General features: G+C 45.4%; 1 protein-coding gene across 1 annotated transcript; it reads right to left on the reverse strand.

Annotated features, from left to right (window-relative positions):
* Nucleotides 1-1,821: 1,821 nt before the first annotated feature.
* LOC8053817 (zinc finger protein 26) lies at nucleotides 1,822-14,307 on the reverse strand. The gene is made up of 3 exons (XM_040209207.3): nucleotides 14,229-14,307; nucleotides 10,207-10,488; nucleotides 1,822-4,442 (listed from the first exon to the last, which is right to left on the reverse strand). The coding sequence occupies exons 2-3, from the start codon at nucleotides 10,453-10,455 to the stop codon at nucleotides 3,477-3,479; spliced, it is 1,215 nt and encodes a 404-aa protein (XP_040065141.1). The 5' UTR covers nucleotides 10,456-10,488; nucleotides 14,229-14,307; the 3' UTR covers nucleotides 1,822-3,476.
* Between the last annotated feature and the right edge of the window lie 906 nt (nucleotides 14,308-15,213).

The raw sequence follows: 15,213 nt of genomic DNA on the forward strand, positions 1-15,213 counted from the left end.
TCGCGCAGTCTTTCTTTTCTTCTCTGAACCAAAACTAAACAGCAGCCCATTGAGTGCACAAATACATTGCCCCAATATCATGAAATCAGAGTTAAATGCAGACGTGCCTCGTCCAAAGCTGGAAGGTGTTATGATAAAAGCTGGCAAGTATTTTATATATGGCCTATTGCAGTGCTGTCGTTTCTGTCACCATGGCAACTTAGACACCATAACTCCAGGAATGAGACGTACCTGAACGGCGATGAATGAGTTGTTCCCCGCAGTGGCTTCCTCATGAACGGCACTATCCAAAACGCACCAACAAGAAGGTAGAAGAAAAAAAAAAAGACTGCAATTGGCTGGCACTCGTCTTCATCGGTGAAGAGGTGAGCGCTGCATCCGCGTTCGGCTGGCAATCTCGTTTTCTAGTTCCGTCACTAGAGTTAACCAGAGACGGTTGGGTGCCAACCATCTTGAGTGTTCGCTCCAGCGTAGATGGCCTATAGGTAGGGTTCCATGTATTCGGATAAATCCAGAGAACTCGCAAAAACACTCGCCGGTAAAATTTTTGTCAATTCGGATTTATCCGAAAAACCCAAAAATTCGATGACCCAATGCACACACACACAAAAAGAAAAAAAAGGCGGTATTCTGCAATTTAATTTGGTCAGAGCAGAGTGTCCAAGGTCCCGAGAAAATGCCACCTCGGATTCCTTTCAACCCTCCGATCACTGACAAAAGGGGTCTTTCGGTTTACGTTGTCAAGGTTCATTCAGAACAGGTTACTGTACCTCTAGACCACAACAAATGCCACTGTTCCAGTTTGAATCAGACTACCGTATGTGTGCTTCTTAAAGGGAGGAAGGGCTGCGTTTTTGTGAGTGAAAGCTGTGAACCAGATTTCATAAAAGGGGGCAGTTGAAGTTTCTAATACACCCTTTACCACTCCACCAGGCAGCCATGGGGTAGGGTGATGGAATAGGATGGGAAGAAAACGAGCTTCCCAGCGGCTACCTCCACGAGTTTAGTGCTTTTAAGGTATTTATTTATCGAAGAAACACTTGTTTGCAAGTTTTGTCGTGGGACAGATTAGTATTGCCAATGGCAAGAGTGCCAAGGCCAAATCCAGCTGAATAAATATTACTTGATACAAGTGCATTCCTTTTAATCTAGCACACGTTTACACCTGGATATTGTTTATTTTTATTTTCGCAAAAATAGAAAATTCTGCAAAATTAATTTCCAGATTTTGGAGACATGGGAATCTAACAAATATAAACTCGGGAAAACTGAATTTCCCGCAAAAAATAAACTCCAAAAAACGCCCTCCAAGTTTGATGAAAAAACAGACTCCAAAAACACGGAACCCTACCTACTACATATGGGTGACAAAAAAATAAAATTAAGTAAACCATTTTTGAACACAAAAAAGAATAAAACAAACTCAAGACAAGGGACGACAAACATATCTTTCATTGAAAGATATGTTCGTCGTCACTCGTCCAGAGTTCGTTTTATTCCTTCTGTGTCAAGTCAACTTTACCAACATGCTCCACAGTTATTTAAATCATTTCCACCTGCAAAAAATAAAAACAATATAAGCGAGGCAAAACAAGAATGAGTAACAGTTACACTTAAAATGTGAACACCTTCCGATGGTCTGTCAAGAGCAATGTTCTCGCTCATACATATGAACTGCGATTCGAGGTGAAAACGGCCACATAGAAGTGTGTGCCTTCCATCAAGGTCCCAATATCTGCAGTTTCTTTGGTTGCAGACCTAACATCCTTCTATAATTAAATCCCAGAAATCTAGAACAAGTCATTCCGGAACAACCACAGATAGAGCAAAGGGTGCTGTAATGCACATTTTTATTTACCTCATGTGAAACAAGGATTCAAGACACTTCAAACAGTAGAGAGGTAAAAACATGAGTGATGAGACAGAAAATACTGTGCATACAGAAAACAACATGATTATGAGCTTCTAGAACTTTTATCCACATACATCTTCCAGGTTACACAATTTTGCTTGTATTTCCTTTAAAAAAAACAGTTCAAGATTTTATATTGGTGGCTTCTCAGTTTTCATTTGTAAAACAAGTTAGTGTCTATGGACCTAGAGCATGCATCTCCCAGTGTTGCATGGAGATGACGGGCACATGCACTCCCAAGATGTCTTACAGATTCTCGAGCTCGGTGCTCAGGTCTTCCACAACACTGCACACAGCTTTGCTGTTCAGTGTGCACACTGGAAAAGAACACTCTCAGAGATCAACTTCTGCCATATGTTGTTGAAATTTCCACATTAGTACTACATTGAATGGTCTTTTAGAAGAAATGCCAAATTGGCAAAAAGAAACTCAGATGTGATGTCCGATTCTGAATGAGGAGATGCCCTTCAAACCCCTCGGCTTTGCCACCACTACAGAAATAGCTTGAGCACCGCAAATGCTTGGATGCACAAGTTTAGCTGGAAGAAAGTGGGCCTTTCTACCTTGTACCGCAAGCAGTTAAGTCACCAATCGGCATTCAATCCACAATGAAGAAAATTGTGCACAAAACCAGCCAAATGGAGGGTAGGCAACTCATACGCTAAGTGAGGTTGTTTGCACAAAACACTAGACGCATAAAAGGCACTTCCTTCGAAGGGTCTGCCATATTTTTTTATCACGGAACACTGGTTCATTTACCGAATCCTTACTAGGAATATATAAGAAAGTTAAAAAGGACACCACTTCTATGCATCGATTAGAAGTCCCAAATGTGTCAGAGGTCACAGGATGCCTGTAGCTTTATGTATTTTATACATTTATGCACCAAAATGCAGTGCAGCCACCTCTTGTGCTCGTTTCTTCCTGAAAACGAGTGCAAGCAGTCAGTACTAATTTAAAACGTTTAAAATTCATTGTGTTTCATATTACGACTTTTAAACATGCAAATGTACTAAAAAGCTATAAGGCACTGCATTATCACATTTGCTCTATTAAAAGTAGAGAGAACTCAAATGTATACAGTCCTACACAAAAACTGAAAATAGCACGCCACTCTGTCTCAGTGCCATAGCACCATTTAGACCTTGGAACCATCTTCAAAACCACAAGAAAAAGCCGCTAATGTCCGATGATGCACAATTGCATGCACTGACTGATGCAATTGATACCAAAAGTGGTTATAAAAATATAGTGTTCCTTTGAATAAAAAATACTTTCAGTGCAATCTAACTTGCTTACCACTGAGTAAAAAGAATGGCCTCGAAACCCTAGCACCAAAAAAATGCAATGTCTCTTAGATGACATCACGACAACAAATAAAGCATGTACCCCCCAAAAATATATATTATGGTGAGATAGAATAGCTCTCTCTCTCCTAGTGCTCTCCCAACATGTTAGCAAAGATTCTGCAAACAGGTAATCCCACGAAGCACACCAAGAACACACCTTTCCCAGCAGATGCAAGGAAAAACAATCGAAGTTGCATCATGTCAACTGACCAGTATCACGCAATTATCTCTATTTCTAGATCTCTCCTATAGTTTATAGCTCTCTCCAGGTTTGCACAGGTCCGCAGGTGCAAACGAAGTTGCTGGAAGCTCTCCTCGTGTGCTCCGCAGAGACCACACTCAAACACGGTGTTGCGCCCATTGAGCCACATGAGTTGCTCAGCCCGGCCAACGGTTGCTAGTTCCCCGCTTCCATTGTCGTTAACCTCTACACCTGAGCGCAACATCTTGGAACCAGAGTGGACCAGCTTGTGCCTCCTCAGCTCCGCCAAAGTGGCATAGCGCCGCAGGCAGATGCGGCACTGGTTCGGCACCTCCCCGGGATTGCCGTGCATCCAGAGGTGCGACCGATACTGGTCCGGTGTGTAGAAGCGGATGTTGCAACGCGTGCACACAAAGGGCTTGCGCCCCATGTGGATGTTGAGGTGTGCATTAAGCAGAAACAGCAATGGAAACACCCTGTGGCAGATGTGGCACTCGTGCACCTTGCGCTGGCACTTGAGCCGCTTGTTGGACACCCTCCGCACCAGCTCGGGGTCCGGCTCGGAGCCGGGCTCCGAGGGCACCAGGCTCCGGATGGCCCCCATCCCTGCAGTACGAACCTTCCCCGCAAGACCGTGGAGACTGCGGCCCGCACCGAGCATCGAGGTGAAATCGAATGCCCCGTGGGCTCCCCACTCCGACGTGGCACAAGGAATGTAGAAGGGGGGCTTGGCTGCTCGGATGGAAGTCTCGGGTTGCAGAGCCTCCCAGCGGTCTGCCAGATGGCGGGAAAAGCGGGCCGTCCGCAGCGACCCGCTCCAGGCCGACCTGCCCGGAGGAAGGCCCTCAGTGCGACTCAGCCGCAGCAGTGCTCCGGAGCCAAAGCGCCGAGCCGAGAGGTGCTGCTGCACGTCCCGGAAGTTGAGGAAGCCCTTGCCGCAGTGCGTGCACCGGTGGAGGCTCTCCACTATGTGCACCACCTGCGGATGACGACAGACAATAGCTCCTGACATGAACAAGGGTAGGGCAACTGCTAGTGCCCACTCCTACAACCATTAAAGCCAGGCACCTAATGTGCTGCACCATATCAGACTACAGAGATGGCTCCCTCCCTATAGGCCCAGTCTTCCCTTTAACGTGTCTCATTAGCTGGGCTATTTATGAATATAATTCTCCGACTGCTGGACCCTATGTCAACTCTGCATACCGATTATGAAAACAAAATAAAAAAATATGTACGCTCGATCATGCCGACAAAGACTGGTGGTAAGCACAGAATATCTGATAGTCCTACTTATCAGCGTTCGTCTGCGGGTTCCCTGGTGAAGGCTCCTTCAGCAGCTTCTGCCATTTTTTACATTCTCGATAGCTCGCCCCTCTTCTTCCACTGTGGCCGCATTGGAAGGAGAAAGAGGCATCTGATTGGCACAGCGTCACTACAAAGTAAGTGTGTCAAAGAGTGGTTCCCATTTCTCACAAATGCTGCGAGATGGTACAGCATGACATACCCACACGATTTCAATGTCGCGAGGCGCGAGACGGCGCCTGGGCACATGGCCTTCGAATGCCGCGCGAAAGGGTTTCTCTTCACATCGAGGGCAAACACTATGTTAGAAAGGAACTTCAACAACTGCTGGAGCAAAAACATTGGGGTGCATCGATACGAAGCAGAGAACTTAAACTGGAACATGAAAATCAACCTTCTAAGGTATTCGCTTGTTTGAAAGGGAGAGGGCAAGTAAGAACACTGCTAAGACAGTGATCCACAACGACAAGGTCTGCAGGGGACAACCGGACATGTACAATGCTTTCTACAACTACTACGATAGCAAGACCACACCGTTGGCTTAGATCCCTACAGAAATCCTGGACAGGGTGCCAAAGATGAAGGAGGAAACCAGCGTGCAGTCAAAGAACTGATCACTACTGCACTGGTCAAGAGGGCAATTATGGACCTCCATGTCAACACAGCCCCTGGTCCCAATGGAATCAACAGCGAATTTTATAAAACATTTTCGAGGGAATTAAATTCAAGCCTCGTTTACATTTTTTAAATGTTAGACAACGGAAACTACTGACACCATCAATGTGCAGGAGCCACATAGTTCTGATTCCAAAGAAGATTGAAGCATCAAAGACTCCTCGGGTTTTGGACTTCCGACTCCAAGTCTGCTCAGCGGCTAGAGGCAGGACTGAGTGAAGTGGTCAGCAATGACCAGAGCTGCCGCTTTAGGGACAGCTCGATCGCCTGGACCCTACATTTAAAGAGGACAGTCAGCAAGGCAGCAGAGGCGAGCACCTTCCCAGTGGCCATGCTCCCGTTGGACCTCAGCAAGGCTTTTGATAGTGGATAGCTTCCTCTTCACACTGCTGCAGCACTGTGGAGTTCGTGAATATTTGGAGGATTGGTTCACAGTATGCTACAAAGATATCAGCATGAAACTGATAATCAACTCTGCACGTCACGAATGCCCGCTCTCTCCCCTACTCTTTTCGCTCCCTACTTGGAACCAGTCTGTCGCATGACACTTCAGAACGATTCCATCAATGGATTGCTACATGGAAGCCACCACATCAAGGTCCTGGCATACGCCGACGATGGGATTTTTTGTTCCACCGAGAAGGAGGTTGAGGCTGCACTGAACGTTGTTCAGGCAGCCTCAACCTCCTTATCAGGGGCAGCACTGAATCGCCAGAAATCTAAGAATCTGTGGCTCGGCGATTGGGTTACGACGTCGCCTTCCTTTCTGGGGAGCCTGTGCATTAGGGAAAGCCCTGCTTCCCTTTGGAATGGTCGGCCGGATCCCTTGGTGGGAGCGGCATATTTCCATCATCAGGTGTGGAGCACTCTTATTTCAAGCAGCACTTTGCACCACCTGGGTAAATACCTTTCCCGAGCTCTACCACCCACAGGCTACACAGAGCATGAGTGATTTTTGTGTGGCGGCCGCCAGGGCGGAAGTTATGCAGAGGACAAACCTACACTGGAGAGTGAGGCAGGGCAGTTTTTGAGACCAAAGTGACCTGGTTATCAGAGCTGCTTTTCACCATTTGGGAAGCAGTCCCTTTTCAAAGTGACAGGTCTCGGTGACCGCCCTTTCAGCGGATTCCCGAGTGGGAACCTTCAATAAGAGATTGTGTCCGCTATTTCTACGCTGCAGGGCCTGTTTAGATGGGATATTACCTCAGCACAGTGAGAAGAAAGACCCTCTACTGGGACACCATGGTAGCAATTCTGCCTCCTCCCCTTTACCACGTACGACACCTTGTGTGGCCCAACCGAAAGTGACGTACTGCGCCGCGACAAGAGGCTTCCACTCCCAATAGCATTGACTTTCTTCCATTTTCACACGTGGGTGCTTCCCATTAGAGTGAAAAACGAGGCAAGAGGTTCCTTCATCCCATAGTCAGTCAACTGTCACCGCTCCAGTTAACCCGAAACTCGTGACCATATCTTCATTGAGTGTGTCAATGCCGCTTTCTTCTGGGACGAGGTTCAGACCTTCTTCTGGGTGAGACTAAGTGCTTTGGGATGGGTCCCAGATTTCTCACGCGCGGCGGGGAAGGCAACACGAGGGATCTTCTCGGAGCGATAGCTGTGCTAGGACTGCACGCCCTGTGGCGAACCCGAGCAGATGTGGTGGAATGTGTGGTATTCCCCAAACCTGCATGGAGACATTCTGTCAACAAGTTGGACTGGTCCATCATTGTCTTGACAGATGATAACATGTGGAGCAACCTTAGGGACTGCCTCACCCAGGGACGCGTGGCGGCCCAAAAATTCCACACCTGCAAACGGACCCTTTTTTAGAACTCGGATTCTCCGGAACATTGAACAGTGTGATGTCTGAAGCACACCGCAATTTCACCATTACAGTGCTGTAATCGACCAGTTCAAGTATGCCCGCGGCAGCGCTGGCCCAACCTGGGGGAGGGGGAGTGGGGCAACTATGGGGGGCGCCCTCCGTGCATGCTACACATGTCAGCAGGGCGTTTACCGGGGCCGTGCCCCTGCCGTCGCGTCCCTGCATTCCCCCCCACCTTCTCTCTTTTTCAATTTTTTTTATTTTATAACGTGATCTCCTATAAACCAGTGTACCCGTCCCTTTAATCACATTCTATAGTCGCTTTTGTGATACAGGTCATAGGCACCTTCTCATTCTTCCTTTTTTTTATTTGCCACAGCTTTTCGTTCTGCAATACGGCATCTTGCGTGTATTGTGTACATACAATGAAAATAAATGTTCTGTTGGAAAAACAAAAAAAAAAACTAATTCCTCGTTAGCTTAGGTTGGTAAAGCACTGGGCTCACAATCTCAAGGTAGAGAGTTCAAATCCTGCCCGGGAACTGAAATCTTTTCATATGGTTTTCTATGGGCGTAATGATTTTTGATGCCAGTTTTTCCTTACAACCAAACATAACAGATCTCCAAGAAAATCGTCCGACAAAACACATTCTCTGTTAAAGCATAGGTAAGCAAGAAGTTGGACAGTGCCTGACAGCCTCCCATCAGTCATGAGGGCAGTTGTAACTACCTTCTTATCCGGACTATAGTCTGCACCCAGTGCATTGTCCACGGAGGCAAATTTGGGGTCAAATATCAAAGTTTTTTGCTTAGATAGCCCGCATGCCGTGCCTAGCCCAAACGTAAAAATTATCATACACAGCACACCTTGACAAATGCCTGCTGTATTTTCTCACAAAGAAGGATGTATAATACATAAATCAACATTAATATACTCCGTTATTCATAAAATCCTTCACGTCTTGTCGCAGTGAACAACCTAGAAAAAAAAAAAAAAACCTTGTATAGTCCGCACCTGTAGACAGACTGCACTGGGTAAAATTTCAACTTTTAAACATGTACAGTCTGCATACTATAGTCCAGAAAATACAGTAAGTCTGCCCTCCTCTTGCGGCTGGAAGAGTGACTGTTCATAACTTGCTCAGATAAAGTGTCGGCACCAGGACAAGAAAAAAATTCCAGGAGGACACTTAAGACTGCTTACGTAGGAATGTGAAGGCAATTTGTACACGCAGCGCGTTACTACAAGCAGCGTGCCCAGCTGTTTTCGGCAAAGGCCGGTCAGCCTCTGCAGCTGCGCGCACTCCATATTCTCCCTTTTACTGGTGCATGGGCCGCAGAGCCAGGAAGAAAGCTTCTCTGTGGGGTGGCGTCCCTTAGAACTATGACGCGTCGCAGCCAATGGCTCTTTAGGTGCGGTTTCGCTCAGCCAATGGGAAGAAGGGGAAAATGGGAATTTAGGTGCCGTTCTCGCGGTTACCGACGTCGCCCCGCTTCGCTCTATGGGACAGTTAATGCTTTCGGATTAAAAGATTAGTTTCAACTCTGATCTGAATCACTTCCATATCAGCCTCTTCTACCCTTCCCCTCTGCACAATAGTCATACTTTTTATATACTCCTATATATAAAAAAAAAAGAGAATGCACGTAAGAATAATTTGTGTTATTTTAGACTTCATGAAACACATATTGGATCAAGTTTATGGGGCTCGTGGCACTGTCAAAGACGCTAGTGCAGGCCTGCGCCCACCGAGGCACAAGTAACAAAGGGCCACGACTATCGTAAGCATGGGTTCAAATCACATGCCCGAGGACTGAGTGAGATGGACATGTTCGATAAACATGCTTTTTTTCAGCGACCCTTGTTGGTCTCCAATTTGCCAATCTTCTTTTGCAGAGATATTAGCTGGCCAAGAAATGTATAGCCGAAAAAAATTGCATCCTTCTTAGATGTCCATTATGGACATTCAAACTATTAACCCTCTGCACTCATGAGTCGAGCGTGGGCCAACATCAGAGAAACACATCCCCGATCAAATGTCGGGCGTTGTTCGACACACCCGCACTCGTTTAAACCGCTCTCATGTTCTTCCTTGCTGGTCGGTAGGGCTATCTCTCGGAAAGTTTCTCCCCATAGAAAGCAAAACCGTTTGTGAGCGGAAGACTCAAGCACACTTTGAATTTCACTGGCACAACAATGCATGGCTTTCTTTTCGCCATCAGGTTTCACGAAAACTCTCTGCGTGATTTTGTTGACAAGTGAGGACGTTCTTAGTGGTAACGACAATTATGTCCCTCCTTCCGACGAAGTGACTGCACAAGACAGAGGCCTCCACTCTGGATGCTTCGGAAAGTATCTCATATAGCAAGTTTCGCTAAAAGAACCACGGATGAAAAATAAATCTTTCGTGTTAGTTTTGTACGCAGGAGAAATCTTTTCTTTTCCGCAAACCATTTTTGCAAAGTATTTTCTGACTGGAACGACCGTGAAGTCGGTCAGGGCGTCTGACCGCAAAAGGGTTAAAAGTGCAGGGGTACCCCAAAACTAACTTCAGTCCCTTAAATGCCTCAGATATCTTAGATTCAACAACCCCCACCTTAAAGCTCCACAGATTGCCTAGGTCGAAACTTACACGAAACACTGGCACACTCAGAATTGCAATTGGAAGTACTCGCTACCAGTATGCACAATAAATTAAAATACCACAATCCACGGGTGACTGAAAGTTTGAAAGAGGCAGCGAGCCCCACCAGATTTCTTGGGGCGGGTGTGCATGAGGCCCACGGGCCTGCCCTACCGTACAACGTAATTTGTGGTACATTCTTCACAAGTATCGGTAGTTCAGTCAAACTATTTCTAAACTACTTTACACCCATCTTTGGTTGCCCCCTTGGAGCTCACCATTTTCCGAGTGTCGTACCATCACCCAAAGTGTACCTGATGCAGTCGAAGCCGCAACTCAGACGTCAGGATGGTGCCACACTTGCTACAAATGTAGGGGTACGACAGGGGATGGGACCGCATGTGGCGCAACAGGGCCTCGGGCAGAGAGAAGCGCTGGTCACACTGCTCGCAGAAGAAAGGCCGAGCTCGGTAGTGTAGCAGCAGGTGCCGGTAGAGCAGCGCTGTCCACGTGGTCCCAAAATCACACCGGTGACAAGCATGCTTGGGGAATTTGGTTGCCATGTAAACCTGGATGGATGGATTTCAAACTCGCATCTGTGAAGCCAAGGGACACAAAATTCCCATACAATTCCACTGCTTTCAATTCACGACTCAATCATTCGCCGCCCTAAACAACCCAGGAAGGGTTTCACATATAGGCTGAGAGATTCCATGGCCACATGCGCACAGTGAAGGTGAGAGCTATGCTCTATTTTTACCTTAGCTTGGAATCTAGCAAAAAGCTATATCACGAGCCTCAGAAGATGCTAATTCTGCTTTTGTAGGCTGTGTGGTAGAAGTAGGTTCCAAAGGTAAGAGCTCACACTCTTAGCATTCCCTGCGCAGTATACTGCGAGTGCAGAATGCCTGGTCTGCACCTGTCGGGAGGGTACAAGATTATCTCGTAGCTAGGGTTCTGGATTTTCAGGGTATATTTTTAGGCAAAAATGGAGAGCGTTTTTCCGAGTTAATTTTTTTTTTCTTTTTTTTAGCATTTTTGCAAGGCTTGCATCTATTGTACACGGAATTCTAAATGGGCCTTTTCCTAGAGAGCCTAGATTGAAGAGATGGTTAATCTCAAACTATGGGAAGCGTTTGCAGTTTAATGGCGGACGTCTGCTGTGGAGATTGGTTGCGAGTGCGCGTGCGCTGCATTGTCGTGTGGCGAGGAGGAAAGCAGGCGCAAAGGCAGAGACGTTTGCAGACGGTCAATGCTTTCAGCACCTCCTCGATGTTCGTATTGCTCACGCTGCCCATAAACCACGCGACCCCGGACGAGCAGTTGGCAACTCTGCAATACAGGTTCTACATTTTCCGTAAGCGTTCAGCGCTATTTGTCGGCAAATCAGGAAACCAAATCAGCAAACCGATAAAAAGCACCCCCAAGTTCCACTAACTGTGATTAAGATTGTACATAAATAACTCGTTTGCTTTGTAATGCTGACACGAAGCAAACACCCCCAGTTAAAGGGGTACGGAATAGAAACTTGACATATCCCCGAAACGTCTTTGGAACAGGCGAAATACGATACATGATATTCGTAAATGGTAATCACACAATTGTATTTTCAGCGGATGGCTATATTTTTTGTTCCGACTGACCGATTTGGGCAGGCGCTTCAAGATCAGCCATTGAGGCGGTGCGATGCGTCTCAGGATATTTGCCCACGACGTCACGCTCGCAATGTCGCGGACCCAAGACCGGCCAAGGGTACCGTAATTACCATCGTAGCCACTTGGTGGCGCCGGCTTTATCGTCGATCTGTTATAATCCCGCTAAGTGGGAATATCCGAGGTATGGTGTACTAGAACTGAGAGGTGTGCCAAGCACCGCTCACTCCTGGGTGCCTCCGTCGGACACTGGAGCGCTGTGGCACTACTACTAATGGATCCGTGATGTCAGATATTCCAACGAAGCTCGGCCCCCAACTACCAAGTGGAATTGAGAATTTGTTTTAAAATTGATTTTTTTTTGTTTGTTTTTTTCATTTACGAATGAAAGACTGGTGTTTCTGAGCTGCTGTCATAAAAGCGACCACGTCTACGCAAAGAAATAGGTGCTAAAATTTTGCTTCCATACCCATTTATGTTTACTTTGGTGCACACATGAAGCTCCATGTGAGTGATAAATCATAGGAGTGTCACTGATTTAATCCCGAAGCTCATTAGATGTGTCTTGATCATAGAGTTATTACAATGTACGCAGAGTATTACAATGTTCAAGTGGCGCTAGTGTGTTGACGCAAATTGAAGCAGACAGCAACCAGTCCAAAATTGACGTCCGGTAATGCATTCCTATGGGAAAAAGTGAGTGCATTTTCTCCCTGCGCTCGATCGTAAGAGCAAATATCCCAAATAATTCGTACGTACTAGGTAGCTTGGAACATTTCTCTGTCAGGCCGACGAAAGAATTGGTCAGTTACGGCGTTTTTCTTTCAAATTCATCGCATTAAAAACTGTGCTAAAACGGCTTCATACGTGTATTTATGTGCACTGTCGGACACTGTTAGCGCGAACACGACGTCGGCGCTTTTCATTATGAGGGATACACGTGCCAAACGAACGAAGAACATCTGGAAATTAAGGGAGACGACAAGAACTACGCAGTAACACTGGATCAGTAACTACCCGTGCATGTACGATCGATCAAAATAAATTGAAGGCAACGTAATCTGTTCCGATTTTAAATGAGTAAGTACCGCTTTATTCTTTCTCCTCTGAGCTAAGATGATATCCGTTTTACGTTCAAAATACCACCCGCACGCTCGAAATCTTTGAGCACAAGTGCCCGATAAAAGCTGCCCGGCAGAGAAAACAATACGAAGAGACACCTTTCATAGCCCACGGACTTTATTCTCTACGGTTTGAATGTTTTTATCCGCTCATACGCACGACTGGGTCATTTTCATATAGTGACAGGACTGGCATATCATCAATATATAAGCGTCACCGGAATGCTGGCGAGCCTTGAACACACTCCATATTCCTTTCGATTGTAATTTTGCTCTGAATCGTCGCTTATTTTTACACACGTGCTGCGGAACACACGTTTCGGATTGAAATGTAGCGAAGTTAAACATCGCTCACTAATGAAGAAAAATGCGCTAACTAAAGTAATTACACTTTTACAATGTTAATCAAGGTACATACTATTCGGTACGACCCAAATAACAAAAACTATACATCTTATTTTCCGTCGAGGAGACAAAATGCACGCGCGTATTCCCATAGGAATGCACAGGAGCACCGCAAAAGTAGACTGGGTGCTGTCTGCTTCAATTTGCGTCACGGAAGTCGCATAGACACCAGCGCCAGTTGAACCTCTAGCGTACATTATAATAACTCTATGGTCTTGATGAGAAGATAACATGGTAATTTTAATGTGCGAATGTTGGACATAATAAACATCTAAAAACTTTTTTTTTTTTACCCAACAATGTAATGATTGGAAAGGTTATACTAGTTACACTTCACACAACCTTCTTTTAAAAAAATTCTACGTAATTTGACAAACTCCAAGGTGGCAATGCGGCAGCAGCGCTCGAGTGCTGTGCTCACCCCTGTAAAGAGAAGGATGCGAGAAAGTAACTTTTTCGTACGATTTTCTTGACAGCCCACATTTCCCTACGAAGTCCCCAAACGCTCCCTAAATTCAAAACAATTCCCTGACAATCCAAGACCCACCCCACTTGACGTCCAAACGTACGATAGCCACCGGCATTGGGGTTGTTACTATGCTGAGGCGCAGCGACAAATATAGTTCATACGTTCGCGTTACATGACTGAAGCTATAGACTTGTTCGTACGCGAAAAAGTGACCTCTTAAATTATAAGGCTTGCGTAATTTTCTTTACCTTACAGCGTCGAGACATTTTTTCAGGCGCATGTGAAATTTCACACTAATGTTTTCTAGACGCACGGAAGCCGCATGCCAATGCAGTCACGATTTACTCAGATTCAGCTACAGTACGCTTGTTGTCATAGCCTACCAGTTCATTTTGTTGCGCCTGTTAGTCATTACGAGACCTAGAACGTTTGTAATAATTTGTAAGCAATGCATCTCTTCATTTCGTAACCATAAAAGATAAATTAAATCATGCCTTGATGAAGAAATTTGCACAAAAAAAGGTAAACCCGAAAAGAGCAAGTTTGACCCGCCTCTATCACACATGGTCAAACACTGTAAGCGAATATGGAGCACAACGTAACTCAGCAAACACATCCAGTCTCACATGACCCAATTAACACGTTACTGCAATGCACACGCAGTGAAGGGCAGCTCTGGGGATACTTACTGGTGAGGGTGCCGTAGTTTATGGCAGTACAACGAATAATTTGAAGACGAGTAAATGTAACGACGCCATTACACAGCACGCGGGTTTACCTCAGCGCCATCTATTCAGGATGCCAGTAAAATACTAAAATTAAATATACGAAAGTTAAAAAGATTTTCAATACATATAAACGAAAATATTTCAAGCATAAGTAACATCTTGAGTTATTTATCATATCTTTATATTTGTACATAGTTTAGTGGTCAGGTGACGCCACTGTACGCCACTTGTAAATGGATAGATAAAAAAGTGCAGTATACTCCTAGTTTGGACTGCATTTTGCGCCATCTAGCCTAGAAGTTTGTTCTTGCCTTTTTTATTTCTTCTCTCCCGAAACCGCGAACTGCCGCTTTCCACCCTTCACTGTGCAAGCAAAATTAATTCCAGCGCCTCACAGACATGCTCACATTTTCTTGTGTAACGTACCACTCCAGTAGCTTTAAATCATGGAGCTATGGCATCTTATCCAAACGATTTGTGCGTCCAAAAAGAAGAAAAAAAAAAAAAAAACGCTTCAGTACAAAAAAAAAAAAGAAAGAAAGAAAAAAAGAATGACACGAGGGGAATATGCGAAATGTAAGAACAAAGAAATAAGAGTTAAAGTAAATTCCACTGTCTATACACGTCGGAAAACAAGCTCCTCAAGATTTTTTTTTTTTTTTTTTTTTTTTTTTTTTTTTTTAAGTAAGGAGGAGCGGAGAATCTGGGACTTCATTAAATGTTTTGGGACATAAAATGAGCGAATACTTTCACGGTAATGAGTCCTTACCCGCGGAGTTTGAAATCGCGGAGCAGATCTCAGATCACGAAGTGGACTTGAAACCTTGAACTCACTTCCCTGGAAGTGTCGTCAGATAAAAGTTTGGAGAAAGAGTGAGTGAAAACAAGATAACTCGAGAGAGGCAAACAAGTTATCGCAAGATAGAAAGTCTTTGTTATACTGCGA

The sequence above is a fragment of the Ixodes scapularis genome, unplaced genomic scaffold (genome assembly GCF_016920785.2).
Source record: "Ixodes scapularis isolate PalLabHiFi unplaced genomic scaffold, ASM1692078v2 ptg001980l_1__unscaffolded, whole genome shotgun sequence".
NCBI classification, from domain to species: domain Eukaryota; kingdom Metazoa; phylum Arthropoda; class Arachnida; order Ixodida; family Ixodidae; genus Ixodes; species Ixodes scapularis.

Bases quoted from the DNA above. Each gene is read 5' to 3' on its own strand.
- LOC8053817 (XM_040209207.3), bottom strand. From the start codon at position 10,455: ATGGCAACCAAATTCCCCAAGCATGCTTGTCACCGGTGTGATTTTGGG. The intron at 4,443-10,206 runs GTACACTTTGGG...CGTCATCCGCAG, and splicing joins TGCGGCTTCGACTGCATCAG to GTGGTGCACATAGTGGAGAG.